Source organism: Trichosurus vulpecula, chromosome 8 (genome assembly GCF_011100635.1).
Source record: "Trichosurus vulpecula isolate mTriVul1 chromosome 8, mTriVul1.pri, whole genome shotgun sequence".
Classification (NCBI taxonomy): domain Eukaryota; kingdom Metazoa; phylum Chordata; class Mammalia; order Diprotodontia; family Phalangeridae; genus Trichosurus; species Trichosurus vulpecula.
The window spans coordinates 33,366,238-33,380,681 of NC_050580.1; the positions used below are offsets into that span (position 1 = coordinate 33,366,238).

The window sequence follows — 14,444 nt, forward strand, 5'->3', positions numbered from 1 at the left end:
GGCTCTTCCTCCTCATCCCTCCCTTCAATCTTAGAATGTGAAACACCATGAATAATACATTATTCAGACAGTCCTGGGAGAAAATCAGAGGGACCTAAACACCAGAAGCTGTTCTGGAAGCTCCCAAGGAAACCATGGCATTGGGAAAAGAGCATCTGATGTAGAGTTAAGATGTGTGGTCAAACTCTAGCTCTGCCACTTAACTAGCTGTATGACTTAAAGCAAGCCACACAACCCTCTCCAAGTTCAAATTCAGTTCAAGAAGTATTTATTAATCATCTTCTCTGTGCTTGGCACTGTTCTGTATGAGGGAGATACAAAGATGAAAACCCAAACCATTCCTCAAGGAGCTTATGTTCTACCATGTTTACAGATTGGTGGACATGTAGGATAAATACATGTAGCCTATATTCTGGATCCCAACTCCTATTGGTACAGATGAGACTAACCCTAGAGTAAGGCTGACTACATCTTTCCCTGAAGATTGTAGGATGACTTTTGAGGGGTTGGGGTGTTTTTCTTTTTTAAAAAATTTATTAAAAATTTTTTTTTCAGTTCCAAATTCTCTCTTTCTTCCTCCCCCACCATTGGAAAGCCAAGAAAAACAAAACCATTACAAAAATGTGTAGTCATGTAAAACAAATTTCTGCATTAGCCAGGAAAAAAAAAACCACCCAAACAAATAAGAAAGAGGGAAAAAAATCCTTCACTCTGCTCTCTGAGTCCAGCAGTCCTCTATCTGGAGCTGGACAGCGTGTTTCATGATGAGTCCTCTGGAATTGTGGTGGATCATTGTCTTGATCAGAGTTCTTAAGTCTTTCAAAGTTGATTACCTTTACAATTTTTCAATTACTGTATAAATTGTTCTCCTGATTCTGCTCACTTCATTCTGCATCAGTTCATTCGAGTTTTCCAAGGTTTCTCTGAAATCATCTCCACCATTTCTTACAGCACAATAGTATTCCATCACATTCATGTACCATAAATTGTTCAGCTCGTACTCAGTTGTTGAGTATTCTTTCAGATTTCAATTCTTTGCCACTGGAAAAAGAGCTGCTATAAATATATTTGTATATATGGGTCCTTTTCCTCTTTATTTGATCTCTTTGGGTCAAAAGGTATATGCAATTTAATAATTTTGGAGGCACAGTTCCAAATTGCTTTCTACAATGGTTAGACTAGTTCACAGCTCCACCAAGAATGTGTTAGTGTACCTATTTTACCACATCCCCTCCAGCACTTACAGTTTTCCTTTTTTTTCATCTTAGCCAATCTGATGGATGGGAAGTGGTACCTCTGAGTCATTTTAATTTGTATTTCTCTAGTTATTAGTGATTTAGAGCATTTTTTCATATGGCTACTGATAACTTTGATTTATTCCTCCGAAAATTCCTTATTCATACCTTTAAGCATTACCTTTAACCATTTACTAATTGAGGAATGGTTCATATTCTCGAAAATTTGACTCAGTTCCCTCTGTATGTTAGAGATTAGACCTTTATCAGAGAAACTTGTTGCTAAGATTTTCTCCCCAGTTTCTTGCTTTTCTTTTAATTTTAGCTACATTGGTTTGGTTTGTGCAAAATCATTTTAATTTTATGTAATCAAAATGATCCATTTTCACCACCTGTAAACCTCTCCATCTCTTCTTTGGTCATGAAATCTTCTCCTGTTCATAGAACTGACAGATAGTTTCTTCCACGCTCCACTAATTTGCTTATGATAGTACCCTTTCCATCTAAATCATATATTCACTTTGAGCTTATCTTGGTATATGGGATGAGATGTTGGTGTATGCCTGGTTTCTTCCAGACTGCTTTCTAGTTTTCCCAAGAGTTCTTGTCAAATGTTAAGTTCTATACCCAATAGCTTGGATCTTTGGGTTTATCTAATAATAGGTTACTATACTCATTTGCTTCTATTTATTATGTACCTACTCTGTTCTTCATATCAACCACTTTATTTCTTACCCAGTACCAAACTGTTTTGATGATTACTGCTTTGTAGGATAGTCTATGATATGGTACTCCTAGGCCCTATTCCTTCACTTTTTAAAATTGACTTCCCCTTTATATTCTTGAACTTTTGTTCCTCCAGATAAATTCTGTTATTATTTTTTCTAGTTCTGTAATGTAATTTGGTAGCTTGATTGGCATGGCACTGAAAAAGTATATTAATTTTGGTAGTATTTTTATTTTCATTATATTGGCTTGGTCTACCATGAACAATCAACATTTGTCCAACTGTTTAAATTGGTTTTTATTTGTATGAAAAGTGTTTTGCAATTGGGTTCATAACATCCCTATATATGTCTTGGCGGGTAGATTCCCAAATATTTTATACTGCCTGCAGTTGTTTTAAATGGAATTTCTTTACCTCTTCTTTTTGGAGTTTGTTGGTAATATGCAAAAATGAGGATTACTTATATGAGTTTATTTTATATCCTGCAACGTTGCTGCAGGTGTTAATTGTTTCAGTTAGTCTTCTTAAATTCACTCTAGGATTCTTCAAGTTCTGACTCCAAGATGGTTCTTTTAGATGGTTGTCTCTAAGAGTTCATCATGTCATCAGCAAAAAGTGATAGTTTTATTTCTTCTTTGCCTATGCTTATTCCTTCAATTTCTTTTTCTTGTCTTATTGCTATACCTAGCATTTCTAGTACAATATTAAATAATAGTGGTGATAATGGACATCCTTGCTTCACCCCTGATCTTACTGGGAAGATTTTCAGTTTAATCTCCATTACCCCTTTCCATTATCCCCATTAGTGACATAATACGCTCTTGGTTTTAGACAGATACCACTTATCATTTTAAGGAAAATTCCATTTATTCCTGTGCTTTCTAGTGTTTTTTTAAACATGTTATGTTTTGTCAAAATGCTTTTTCTGAATCTATGTCTTATTTAATAATAATAATTAACATTTATATGGTACTCACTCTGTGCCAGGCACTACGGTAAAAGTACTTTGCAGTCATCTCATTTGGTGCTCACCACAACCCAGGGAAGTAGGTGCTTTTATTTTACAGATGAGGAAACTGAGGCAGACAGTGATTAAGTGACTTGGCCAGGGTCACACAGCTAGTAAAATTGTCTGAGGCTGAATTTGAACTCAGGTTTTCCTAATTCCAGGCCCAGTGGTCTATCCACTATACTACCAAGCTGTTAAGGGAATCACTGGAGAGAGATCATGGATCCAGAGCTGGACGGGACCTCCGAGGTCATTTAGTTTAAATCCCACTTATTTTACAGTCAAGATTGGATAACAGAAATTGAGGCGGCTAAAGGGTATACAGGACAGCAGACCTATCAAGAAGACCTGATTTCGAATCCTGCCTCAGGCACCGACTAGCTGTGTAACTCTAGGGAAGTCACTTAACTTCTGTCCCCCTTAGTTTCTGCATCTGTAAAATGGGAATGATGATAGCCTCTAATCCACAAACTGGTTGTAAAGACCAATAAGAAGATATGTGTAAAGCTCTACATAAATATTAGCTGTTATTATCCTCCCTAAGGAGTTAGAGTGATTTTTCCAAGGTGACATGGGTGAGTGTCAGAAGCAGAATGGGAACCTGGATTGTCTACAAAGGTGTCAGGGTTTTTCTGTCGCCACCACCGCCCCACCCCCCCGCCCCCCCCGCCACGACACCACAACACTCCTCCACTCCCAAGTTTTCTTTGGTAGCATCATGCTCCCTCCAGGAGAGGGCAATGTTGCTGGGCCCACGTACCCTGCTTCACATTTGGCAGCCACCTGCTCTGGGGTCATACCATTGTACACGGTGTACTCTGCCTCTGGGCATAGGCTGGCATTGGGTGTGGTCTGTCATTCACTGTTATGATGACAGGACTTTTCTTTTTGCAAAGGGCTTTGCTCCAGCCTTGGAAAAAGTGCAGCTGAAGCTCGCTCTCTCTCCTTCCCCTCTGGCAATGTTTTCATCCTGTTAGCATTTGGGGTCAGGGGAAGAGGAGGCGGAAGAGGGAGAGGACGTAGAGGCTCCATCTGGACCCACCTCTCACCTGCCGCTGCGCACCCTGGAGAACTCCCAGATCGCCTAGTGCCCAGGAGTTCTCCTTGTTTTCAACTTCCCCCCATCCCACCATCCCAGTCCCCAGGCCTTTTTTCCCTGGCTGCTGCTCTGGGAACTTCTAGATCATTTCCATTGTCCTAACCTCTGATTGGCCTGCCCAGTGATTCAGTAGTTAATCCTCAAAGCTCCCCTGGGTGTGCCTGGGCAACTCCCTTCTGCCTGGATACAGACTGTACCATCACTATCACCATCACTGACACCATGAAAATCATAATCACAATCATAAAGATGAGAAAAACCATGATAACCATGATAACAATAAATGCTGGCACATCAAGGATTCACGATGCCTATCTCCACACCTCCACACCTTAGTAGACAGTTTTATGAGCTGCTGTGGCCAAAAAACTTCATGCTTCTGTGGATGAATCAGCCTCTACCCTTGGCGAGGCAGGTCCCTCAATGACAAACATACCGGCCATTTACTGGCCCGTACTCAAGCTCTGAAGCTTTGAGGGACCCCACGGACCTTGCGCTCAGTGATAGGCATATATCAAGCCCTACTACGTGCCAGGCCCTGACTAAGGGCTGGGGACACAAAGAAAGGCAAAAGCCAGACCCAGTTCACAGTTTACTGGGGGGGACAACCCCACATGCAGACACCTGTATCCGAACAAGCTACAGACAGGATGAATTAGAGATAATCCAGAGAGGGATGGCACTAGCATTAGAGAGGATTAGGAAAGCCTTCTTGGTGAAGGTGGGATTTAGGCTCCCTGGGATACACTGGGAAAAACACAGCTTCCGAGTGTCAGACTCTGGGTTCAAATCCTGACCCTGTCCTCTTGTCCTTATCTGAGCTTCTGTTTCCTCCTCCGGGAAATGAGGGGATTGGACTAGATGGTCGCTTCCCCTCTAAGCCTATGGTCCTAATGTAGGGATTCGAGTCCCCAACACAAAAAGGCTTTTGTAGAATTTAATAATTGTAGAATTAGTAGAATTTAATACTAACAATTCCCATTTTGGCAGCCCATTAGTGTGTCTGAAGCACTTTCCTTACTATAATGATGGAGATGGGTGGTGTAAATGCTAGAAGAAACTGACTCTGCTTAGTTTTAGTCTAAGCCTCCAATTCAGGCCTTCTGACTGCAAGTCCCCTGCCTTAACAATAATAATAATTATACCTTTCACTTGTACCACAATTACAGATTTGGAAATACTTGCCCCTCTATTTTCTTATTTGTTCTCCACCACAATCTAGTTATTTGTGTACAAGGCATCTCTCTCCAATTGGATTGGAAGCTCCTTGAGGGCAGGAGTCCTATCCATGTCTATATCTCCACATAGAGGTTAGCATACATAGGATCAAAGATTAAAGTTTGGAGGGACCTTCTGGGCAATGTAATCCAACTCCCTCGGTTTATAGATGAGAAAGCTGAGGCCCAGGGATGTCAGATCACTGGTATAAGGTTACCCATGAATATAGCAGTAGGGCCAGGATTTGAATTGAGATCCTTTGAATCCAAATCCCATCTCTATTCACTGTCTCTGGACGCTCCTATATAAAAGGTACTCAATATTTGTTGGAAACCCAAGACAAGGCACAATGCAGAAAATAATATATGTTAAAAAAATGGTTTTAAAGAAAAGGAGAAAAAGACCCAACATAGGTGCTACATGAGGTCCTTTCTGGTCATACCAGGTTTTGCAGTCTCTCCCTCCTGAAATCTCTTCCACATGATTTTAAGTATTTACTTATCTGTGTACCTGTTGTTTCTGCTTCTGCTCCAAGCAGAAGGGAAGCTGATATGGTTAGACTCATTCCAAAAGTCTAAGATAGACAGACACAGAGCTGAAGGATTTCAGAGGCTGTCCCTTGAGAGGGAGCCTCTCAGGAAGGAACCCCAGAAGCCGTTCAGCTCAGCTTATGCCTGAATAAGAATCTGCTCTACCATCCCCTCTACACATGGCCTCTACTTGACTACTGACCTCCGTGCCTCTCTTTTAGTCCTAACTGGATCCTACCTCCAAGAGGAAGCCTATCCTAACCCCTCCTCATTCCAGGCCTTCTCTCTTTTTAATGATTTTTTTAATATCTTGTAAAAAGATTGCTTTGTATATATTTGTTTGCATGTTATCTCCCCCATTAGATTGTAAGCCCCTTGAGGGCCTCTTTGTATCCCTAGAGCTTAGCACAGTGCCTAGCACATAGTAGGTACTTAATAAATATTGATTGATTGACTTGAAGACTTCCAGTAAGGGGGAAATCTCCAATGAGAGGCCTGTATTTGCATTCTTCAAAGCACTACATTCCACTTTGGAAGAGTTTTCTTCCTTAGAAAGTTTAAAATCTAAAGCCTAAATTTTCCTCTTTGCAACAACCACTGCATTGTTCCCAGTCCTGCCCTTTGGGGCCAAGAAGACCAAAGCTAATCCCTCTTTCAAAAAAATTTTAATTTAATTTTTATTTTCAGTACCAAGTTCTCTCCCTTTCTATACTCCTTCCCCATCTATTGAGAAGGCAAGAAATATGATTCCCATTATACATATGAAGTCATGCAAAACGTATTTATGCAAGTAATTCTTCTTTTAGGTAACAGATTTTTAAATACATGAAGAAAGTTATTATATAACACCTAAGGCTTCCCTAAACCAGGCCAAAAACTTCCAGTTTCTTTCAGTGTGAGGGAGGGGATAATCAGAATACACACACAACAGACACAGATACACATACACATACAGACATACACACACCCCTTTTCAGTTTCCTTTTGTATGTTGTCATCCGTCATTAAATTGTTAGCTCCTTGAAGACAGGCACTGTCTCCTTTTGCTTATTTGTATGGCTAGTGCTTAGCACGGTGACTGGCACACATCTCTACCTCACCATGCACTACATCCATCCTACACTCCCTCCAGTGGTCCAGATCCCAATGCTTTATCATCCCACACAACTCAAATTTCCTCAGTGTCCAGCCAAAAGTGTTGAGGGCCTTTGCTCCTGACATTAGGTACGTGGGTGCTTGATGAATGTTTATTGAATTAAATAGTTGAGTTCAAACTTCACAAGTACAAGACTGTAAGTTCTTGATGTCAAGGATCAAGGTTTTGCCTTTCTTTGTATCGCCAGCACTCAGGAGAGGGCCTAGAACAGAGTGGATGCTAACTAAAAGCTATTTGACAGACAAAACTCCAGATGTGTGGCTAGATCACATTTCCTGAGAAAAAGGCGTTGGGGTTTCTGTGGACTGCAAGATATGTCGATAGCATGGTTCGGCCACCCCAAGCATTCATGTGCTTTTGGGGTGTAGAAGAAGAGATAGAAAAGGGAGGCGATAGTCTGTCTCAGTCTCCATCCTGGTCAGGCTATTGTTGGAGTCTAATGTTCAATGCTGGGCACCTCATATGAGGAAGGACATGGAAAAACTGGAACATGGCCGGAAGAGAGAAAAAGAATATTGAAGGGTCTGGAAATCGTAACATAAAGCAACTGAAGATGAGAAGGCTTAAGGAGCATATGACATCATCTTCCAGTATTCGGCTAAATATGGTCTCGTGGAAGGGGGTGTTAGAGCCCTTCTGCCTAAGCCCAGAGGGTTCAACAAAGAGAATAAATAGAACTTGCAAAGGGGAGAATTGAGGCTCCATTTCCTAATCATCAGTTAGCGCAAAGTGGATTGTTCCGCCCTGGGAGGTAATAATTTCCCCATCAGTGGGGGATGGATGAATACTTGTCCGGGATGTGTTGGGGGGGGGGGAGGGGGAGGTCTCTGCTTTCCATGCTGCTTGAATCAGCTGCCCTTTGACGTGTCTTCCAGTTCGGGGATTCTGTGAAGCTCAGACAGGTTTAGTGACTTATCCACGCTCACACAGCAAGTGTTAGGAACAAAATCCAAACGCAAATTACCGAGTTCTGAGTCCTTTCCCCCGTACCTGCTGCTCTCCTTACTGTGCTGATGGTATACATTCTAAAAAGCTCAGAGAATGAAGAACTGTCTTTGTGTTTCAGCCCAAGTCTGACCTTCTGTGGTTTGATGATCCTTCAGAAGGCTTTCTGGGATGGATCTAGTCTGCATTAACCCCTCCCTTCTCCAGCTTCTATGGTGGTTATTATCTCTATCTCATCATACAATATGTCCATCCCACACTCCCTTCAATCGTCCAGATCCCTATCTAGCCATGCTTTATCATCCCACGCAACTCTTGATAAATATCCTCAGCGTCCAGGCAAAAATGTTGGGGGCCTTTACCTAGCTCCTGCCATATTAGCTAGCATTCCATAGCACTTTAAGGTTTACCAAGCACTTTACAAATATTATTTCACTTGATCCCCAAAAGTAAGGGCCAGTAGCATATACTTGGGAGATAGGTTCTATCATTACCCCCATTTTATAGATGAGAAACTAAGGCAGACAGAGATAAAGTGACTTGCCCAGAGCCATGCAGGCAGCATCTCAGTCTGTGTTTGAATTCAGATCTTCCTGACTCCAGGTTCGGCACTCTATCCACTGTGCCACCTAGCTGGGTCTACCGGGGACCACACTGGTCGGCCATCTGCTATCTTTTACTTGACACAAGCACTCACCCACCTCCTTTTCTGGTTCTTTGATGATATCTTTCACACTGCATCATTAACTCTTCATTATATGCTGTTCTGTTCTCTAATTATCCACTCTGCACAATTTAGCACTTTAGTTTATCAGTGTATAATGCTGATGTATTGTTTTTCATCCAAGTCTCACCTCACTAGTGAAATTGCAAGCTCTCTCTGGGGAAGGACCATGGCCCTCCTGGCCTTCATAATGCCAGGCACAGGATGGGCACTAAATACTTTTTGATGGGCAAATCACACTCATTCTTTGTGACTCAGTATCCTTTTCTATAAATTGAGATAATTTGAAGATGAATGAGTGCCTTCCAGCTCTTGTAGTTTAAGGGACTTCCTCTTCCTCTTCCAGCTCTGAAACTCCTCCTTACGAGGCCCATCCTAAGAGGCAGCATAGTAAATAACAGGTGTGCACTGAAGCCAGGAAGACCTGGGTTTGTCTACCATTTCTGATTCATACTGGTTGTGTGATCCTGGGCAAGATCTCAATGCGCTTCTCAAAATGCCTGGAGACCCTTTCAGGGAGTCCTCGACATAAAAACTATTTTAATAATAATACTAAGACATTTTAATTTCTAATATAATAAATATTGATAGCTATAAACCCTACAAACAAAAGAGCTTTGAGAAGTCCTCAACAATTTTTAAGATTCTAAAGAAGTTCTGAAACTAAAAAGTTTACAAATGGCTACTCTAGGGCCTCTCTAAATAGCAAAGAAGGAACTAAAATATATTGATAGAGGGAGTTTCTCATGTCACCCAAATTTCAGATCCAGTCCCTGTCCCTAGAACATCTATACTTTTAACATGTTCTAAGATGTCTTTTCAGCTATATGATGTTCTCATCTGGATCTTCTATGTTCTAAGTGTCCTTACAATAAATGACAATTGACACTTGTACACTCTATTGATAAGCTTTGATTAAGCATTAATGATGTGTGAGAGGACTAGAGATAACCACAGAAATGAAATAGATGTTGTCTTCGAGAACTTTACATTCTACTGCTGTGATATATAAGAAATGATGAGCAGGTGAATTTCAGAAACACCTGGAAAGACTTACATGACTGATGCATAGTGAAGTGAGCAGATCCAGGAAAACATCACACGCAGTAGCAGCAACATTGTGCGATGATCACCTATAATTGATTTAGTTCTTCTCAGCAATACAATGATCCAAGACAATTTCAAAACACTCATGATGGAAAATTCTATGCACATCCAGAAAAAGAACAGGTGGAGTCTGAGGGCAGATCAAAGCATGCTAATTTCACTTTATTTTTTTTCATATTTTTTTCCTTTTGTTCTGTTTCTTTTTTCACAACATGACTAACGTGGAAATATGTTTTACATGATTGCACATATATAACCTATATCAAATTGCTTGCCATCTTAGGGAGGAGGGAGGTGAGAAAGGGAGGGAGAAAATTTGGAACTCAAAATTTTATAAAAAATGAATGTTAAAAATTGTCTTTACATTTAAGGGGGAAAAATAAACTATTAAAAAAAAAGAAGCTTACATTCTACGTAGTGCTTTTAAGCCTTTCTCTCAAGTTTGAAAAAATGTTTTAGCCTCTAGAGAACCATGCCATGGATTATTAGTCTGATTTTATACATGAGAAAACTAAATCTCAGAGAGACTAAGCAACTTGCCCAGGGTAACACAGCCAGCAAGGGGCTGAGGCAGGATTTGAACGGGGTTCTTTCCAAGGTCCTACCAGACATGATTTATCAGTAAAAATAGGATTTTACAATGGATAGGGCCAGAAACTGAATCTGAGTTTTCTAATAGCATCTTCTTTGCAATTTATTGTCCTAGAGGTCTGCCTGCAGAAGGCAGAGGTTGAGAGACTTGGTGACTCAAACCAGTATATGGAAGCCGCAGGATTTAAATTGGCTTTCTCCAGCTAGATAACTTAGCCTTAGATCTAGGGCCATCCACAGGTTAGGGACTGTACCTGTGATCTATGATTGTTGTACCTTCTCTATAATTTATATTCTTAGGTGCCCAGGACGCTGAAAGGAGCAGGCTTGTCCAAGGTCATAGTTAGTAAGGCACTATTGACTCCAAGTCCAGTTTGCTCACCACAACTCCATTTGGGATCTCTACAATTCTATGAAATAATAATATAACACTCTCACATTTGCAAAGCACTTTACAAACATCTACTTTTATCTTCACAGTAACTCTGGGAAAAAGTTTTATCCCTATTTTACAAATATGGAAACTGAGGCAGACGGAATATAAATGATTTACACAGAGTCACACAACTAGTGAGTACCTGAGACTGGATTTGAACTCAGGTATTCCTGACTCTAGGTCTGGCTCTCGACCAACTGCAACACATTATATGTATACATGTTGTCTCCTTCTCTACAACTTAAGCTCCTAGAAGGCAGGGACTGTTTCACTTTTGTTTTTGTACCTCCAGGGCTTGGTATACAGTAGACACTTAATACAAGCTCCGTTGATGGATTGCTGGAATTTTTAAGTTCCTTAGAAGTCATCTCTCAACCTCAAGGTGTCCAGGCAGCTCCCTAGCACAGTAAAAGAAGATGTTATCAGAAATCCTAGATTCTCTGGGGATAAGCTGGAAGCCTTTCTAATAAGATCAGAGGTAAAGCAAGGAGTCCATTATTATTCAATATTGTACTAGAAATGCTAGCTATTGCAATAACACAAGAAATAGAAACTGAAGGAAAAAGAATATACAACAAGGAAACAAAATGATCACTTTTTGCAGATGACATAATGGTTTACTTAGAGAACCAAAGAGAATCAACTAAAAAAATTAGTTGAAATAACAACTTTAGAAAAGTTGCAGGATGTAAAATAAATAGCATTTCTATACATTAACCTACAAAATCCAGCAGGAGAGATAGAAAGAGAAATTCCATTTAAAATAAATGCAGACAGTGTAAAATACTTGAGAGTCTACCTGCCAACACACACACACACACACACACACACAAACTGAACACAATTACAAAGTGCTTTTCACACAAATAGAGATGTAAACAAGTGGAGAAATCTTCATTGTTCATGGGTAGGCTAAGCCAACATAATAAAAACAACAATATAACCAAATTAATTAATTTATTTAGTACCATACCATCACACTACCAAGGAATTTTTTTAAATAGAACTAGAACAAATAATGACAAAATTTATCTGGAGGAAAAAAAGGTCAAGAATATTAAGGGAATCTATGAAAAAAAAGTGAAGAAAGAGGGGCTAGCAGTACCCCAGATCTCTGTATTACAAAGTAGTAATCATCAAAACACTTTGGTACTGGATAAGAAACAGAGTTGGTGATCAATGGAATAGATTAGGTACACAACATACAGAAGTAAATGACCACTGCAACCCAGTGTTTGATAAACCCAAAGATCCTAGCTACTGGGGCAAGAATTCACTATTTGACAAAAGCTCCTAGGAACACTGGAAAAGCAGTTTGGCAGAAACTAGGCAAAGAACAACATCTCACACCTAATATTAGGATATACTCAAAGTAAGTATATGATTTAGATATAAAGGGTGTATCATAAGCAAATTTGGGGAGCACAGAAAAAAAAGATCTATGGACAAGGGAAGAATTTATGGCCAAATAAGAGATAGAAAGGATCATGGGAGATAAAATGGATAATCTTGATTTCATAAAATTAAGAAATTTTTGTGCAAACAAAACCAATGCAGAAGGAAAGCAGGAAACTAGGGAGAAAGTTTACAGCAAATATTTTGATAAAAGTCTCATTTCTCAAAAATATAGGGAACTGAGTCAAATTTTCAAGAATAAAAGCCATTCCCCAATTGATAAATGGTAAACAGATATGCATAAGCAGTTTTCAGAAGAAATCAAAGCAATGAAACAATGCTTTAAATCACTAATGAATAGAGAAATGCAAATTAAAACAACTCCAAGGTACCACCTCACACCTATCAGAAATGATAAATGCTAGAGGGCACGTGGAAAAATTGGAACTCTAATACACTGTTGATAGAGTTGTAAACTGGTGCAATCATTCTGGAGAAGAATTTGGAACCATGTCTGAAAAGCTATAAAACTGCATACCCTTTGATCCAGCAATATCACTACTGGTTCTGTACCTCAAAGAGATAAAAGAAAAAGGAAAAGGATTTATATGTACAAAAATATTTACAGAAGCTCTTTCTGGTAGCAAAGAACTGGAAAGTGAGGGGATGAACATCAATTGGAAGGGGTGGGGGGAATCTCTATTCATCCTGATCTTATCTTGCCACTGTGAGGCTGTGGTTTTGAAAATCCCAGGCTCACTCAAATCTAATCCAATTGCAAGCCGTGTCATCATCTCCCTGGTGTCATGGTCCTCTTTGAGAACAAAGGACAAAGCACAACCACCATCAATTGGGGAACGGCTGAGCAAGTTGTGGCATACGATTGTGATGGAATGGTATTGTGCTAAAAGAAATGAGGAGGGGGATGGTTTCAGAAAAACCTGAGAAGACGTTTATGAACTGATACAAAGTGAAATGAGCAGAACCAGGAAAACGTTGCACACAGTAACAGCAATACTGTCTGATGAGCAATTGTAAATGACGGTAGCTATTCTCAGCAATACAATGATTCAAGACTATTCCAAAGGACCCATGACAGATGCTTCCAGAGAGAGAACAGATGGCTCTGAAGCCAGAAGAAAACAGACTCTTTTTTGGAATTTTTTGTTTCTTGCTTTTTTCCCCTCCCCCTGCAACATGACTAAGAAGAAGACATGTTTTGCATGACCTCACATCTACGATGGGTATGTTTCTTGGCTTCTTAGTGGGTGTGGAAGAATTTGGAACTGAAAATAAAAAATTTTAAGTTTTAAATAAGGAAGCAATCCCGGAACCACTAGGCGGTGCACCGTGGCACGAATGGGTTAAGCGCCCTGGGCGGGGCTGCGCGCGCGGCATGCCGGGGGCGGGGCCCAGAGTCTCCCGCCCGCCCCTGTACACATCACTTCCGGCAGCCCCGCCTCCCTCTCCGCTTCCGGTCGTCGTCGCCGCTGCTGCTGCTGCAGGACTGAGGCGGAGGCCGAGGATCGGGCGGCGGCGGCGGCGGCGGCGGCTGAAGGGGCGGAGGGAGGCGGCGGCGGCGGCGGAGGGAAAGGGAGGGAAGCGGCGAGTGAGCGGAGCGAGCGCGGCAGCCCCGCCCCGGCCGGACCCGACCCAGCCCGAGGCAGCCGCCGCCGCCGCCTCCCTCCGCCCGCCCGGCCCAGCCCGAGCATGTCCGCGTCGGCCTCGGGCGGCGGCCCCGGGCCCGGCCCCCAGCACAGCCAGAGCCGGGCCATCCCCACTCGCACCGTGTCCATCAGCGACGCCGCGCAGCTACCTCACGACTACTGCACCACGCCCGGGGGGACGCTCTTCTCCACCACGCCGGGGGGTGAGCGGGGGCGCGTCTACAGCGGCGCGTCTACACCGGGATAGGGGGTGGGGAATCCTCGCCGCTACCCCCCTGGTCTCTGCTCCGCGCCTTGGGGAAGCCCCGGGAGAGCCCCCCGCTCCTTCCCCTCCTCTGCGCCCCTCGGGGTCTTCTAGCATTTAGCATGTACCGGTACACAGCGGGCGCTGCATAAATGCTTGCTGCTCATTGCCCCTTCCCGCGGAGGGTCTACACCGCACATCGCTGCGGGGGGTGCGCGGTTTGGGTGAGCTCGGAAGCTTCCTTCGTCCCTCGAGGCCGGAGCTGCCTTATCTTGGAAGATGCGGGGCCGGGTCCCCGCGTGGCTGCTGAGGTCGGTCCTGGAGGGTCGCCCCCTCTAACGCCCACACTCCAACCTGCCCA

At 42.1% G+C, this 14,444-nt stretch overlaps 2 protein-coding genes across 2 annotated transcripts in view; one reads left to right on the top strand and one right to left on the bottom strand.

Annotated features, from left to right (window-relative positions):
- Window positions 1-14,379, bottom strand: part of LRRC20 (leucine rich repeat containing 20) — a 123,715-nt gene extending 109,336 nt beyond the window's left edge. The window contains exon 1 of the mRNA XM_036736588.1: window positions 14,212-14,379. The gene's annotated coding sequence lies outside the window, so the exon portion shown is untranslated. The remainder of the gene's footprint in view (window positions 1-14,211) is intronic.
- EIF4EBP2 (eukaryotic translation initiation factor 4E binding protein 2) overlaps window positions 13,855-14,444 on the top strand; it is a 28,164-nt gene continuing 27,574 nt past the window's right edge. The window contains exon 1 of the mRNA XM_036736589.1: window positions 13,855-14,042. Coding sequence (XP_036592484.1) covers window positions 13,883-14,042 — 160 coding nt within the window. The 5' untranslated portion in view covers window positions 13,855-13,882. The remainder of the gene's footprint in view (window positions 14,043-14,444) is intronic.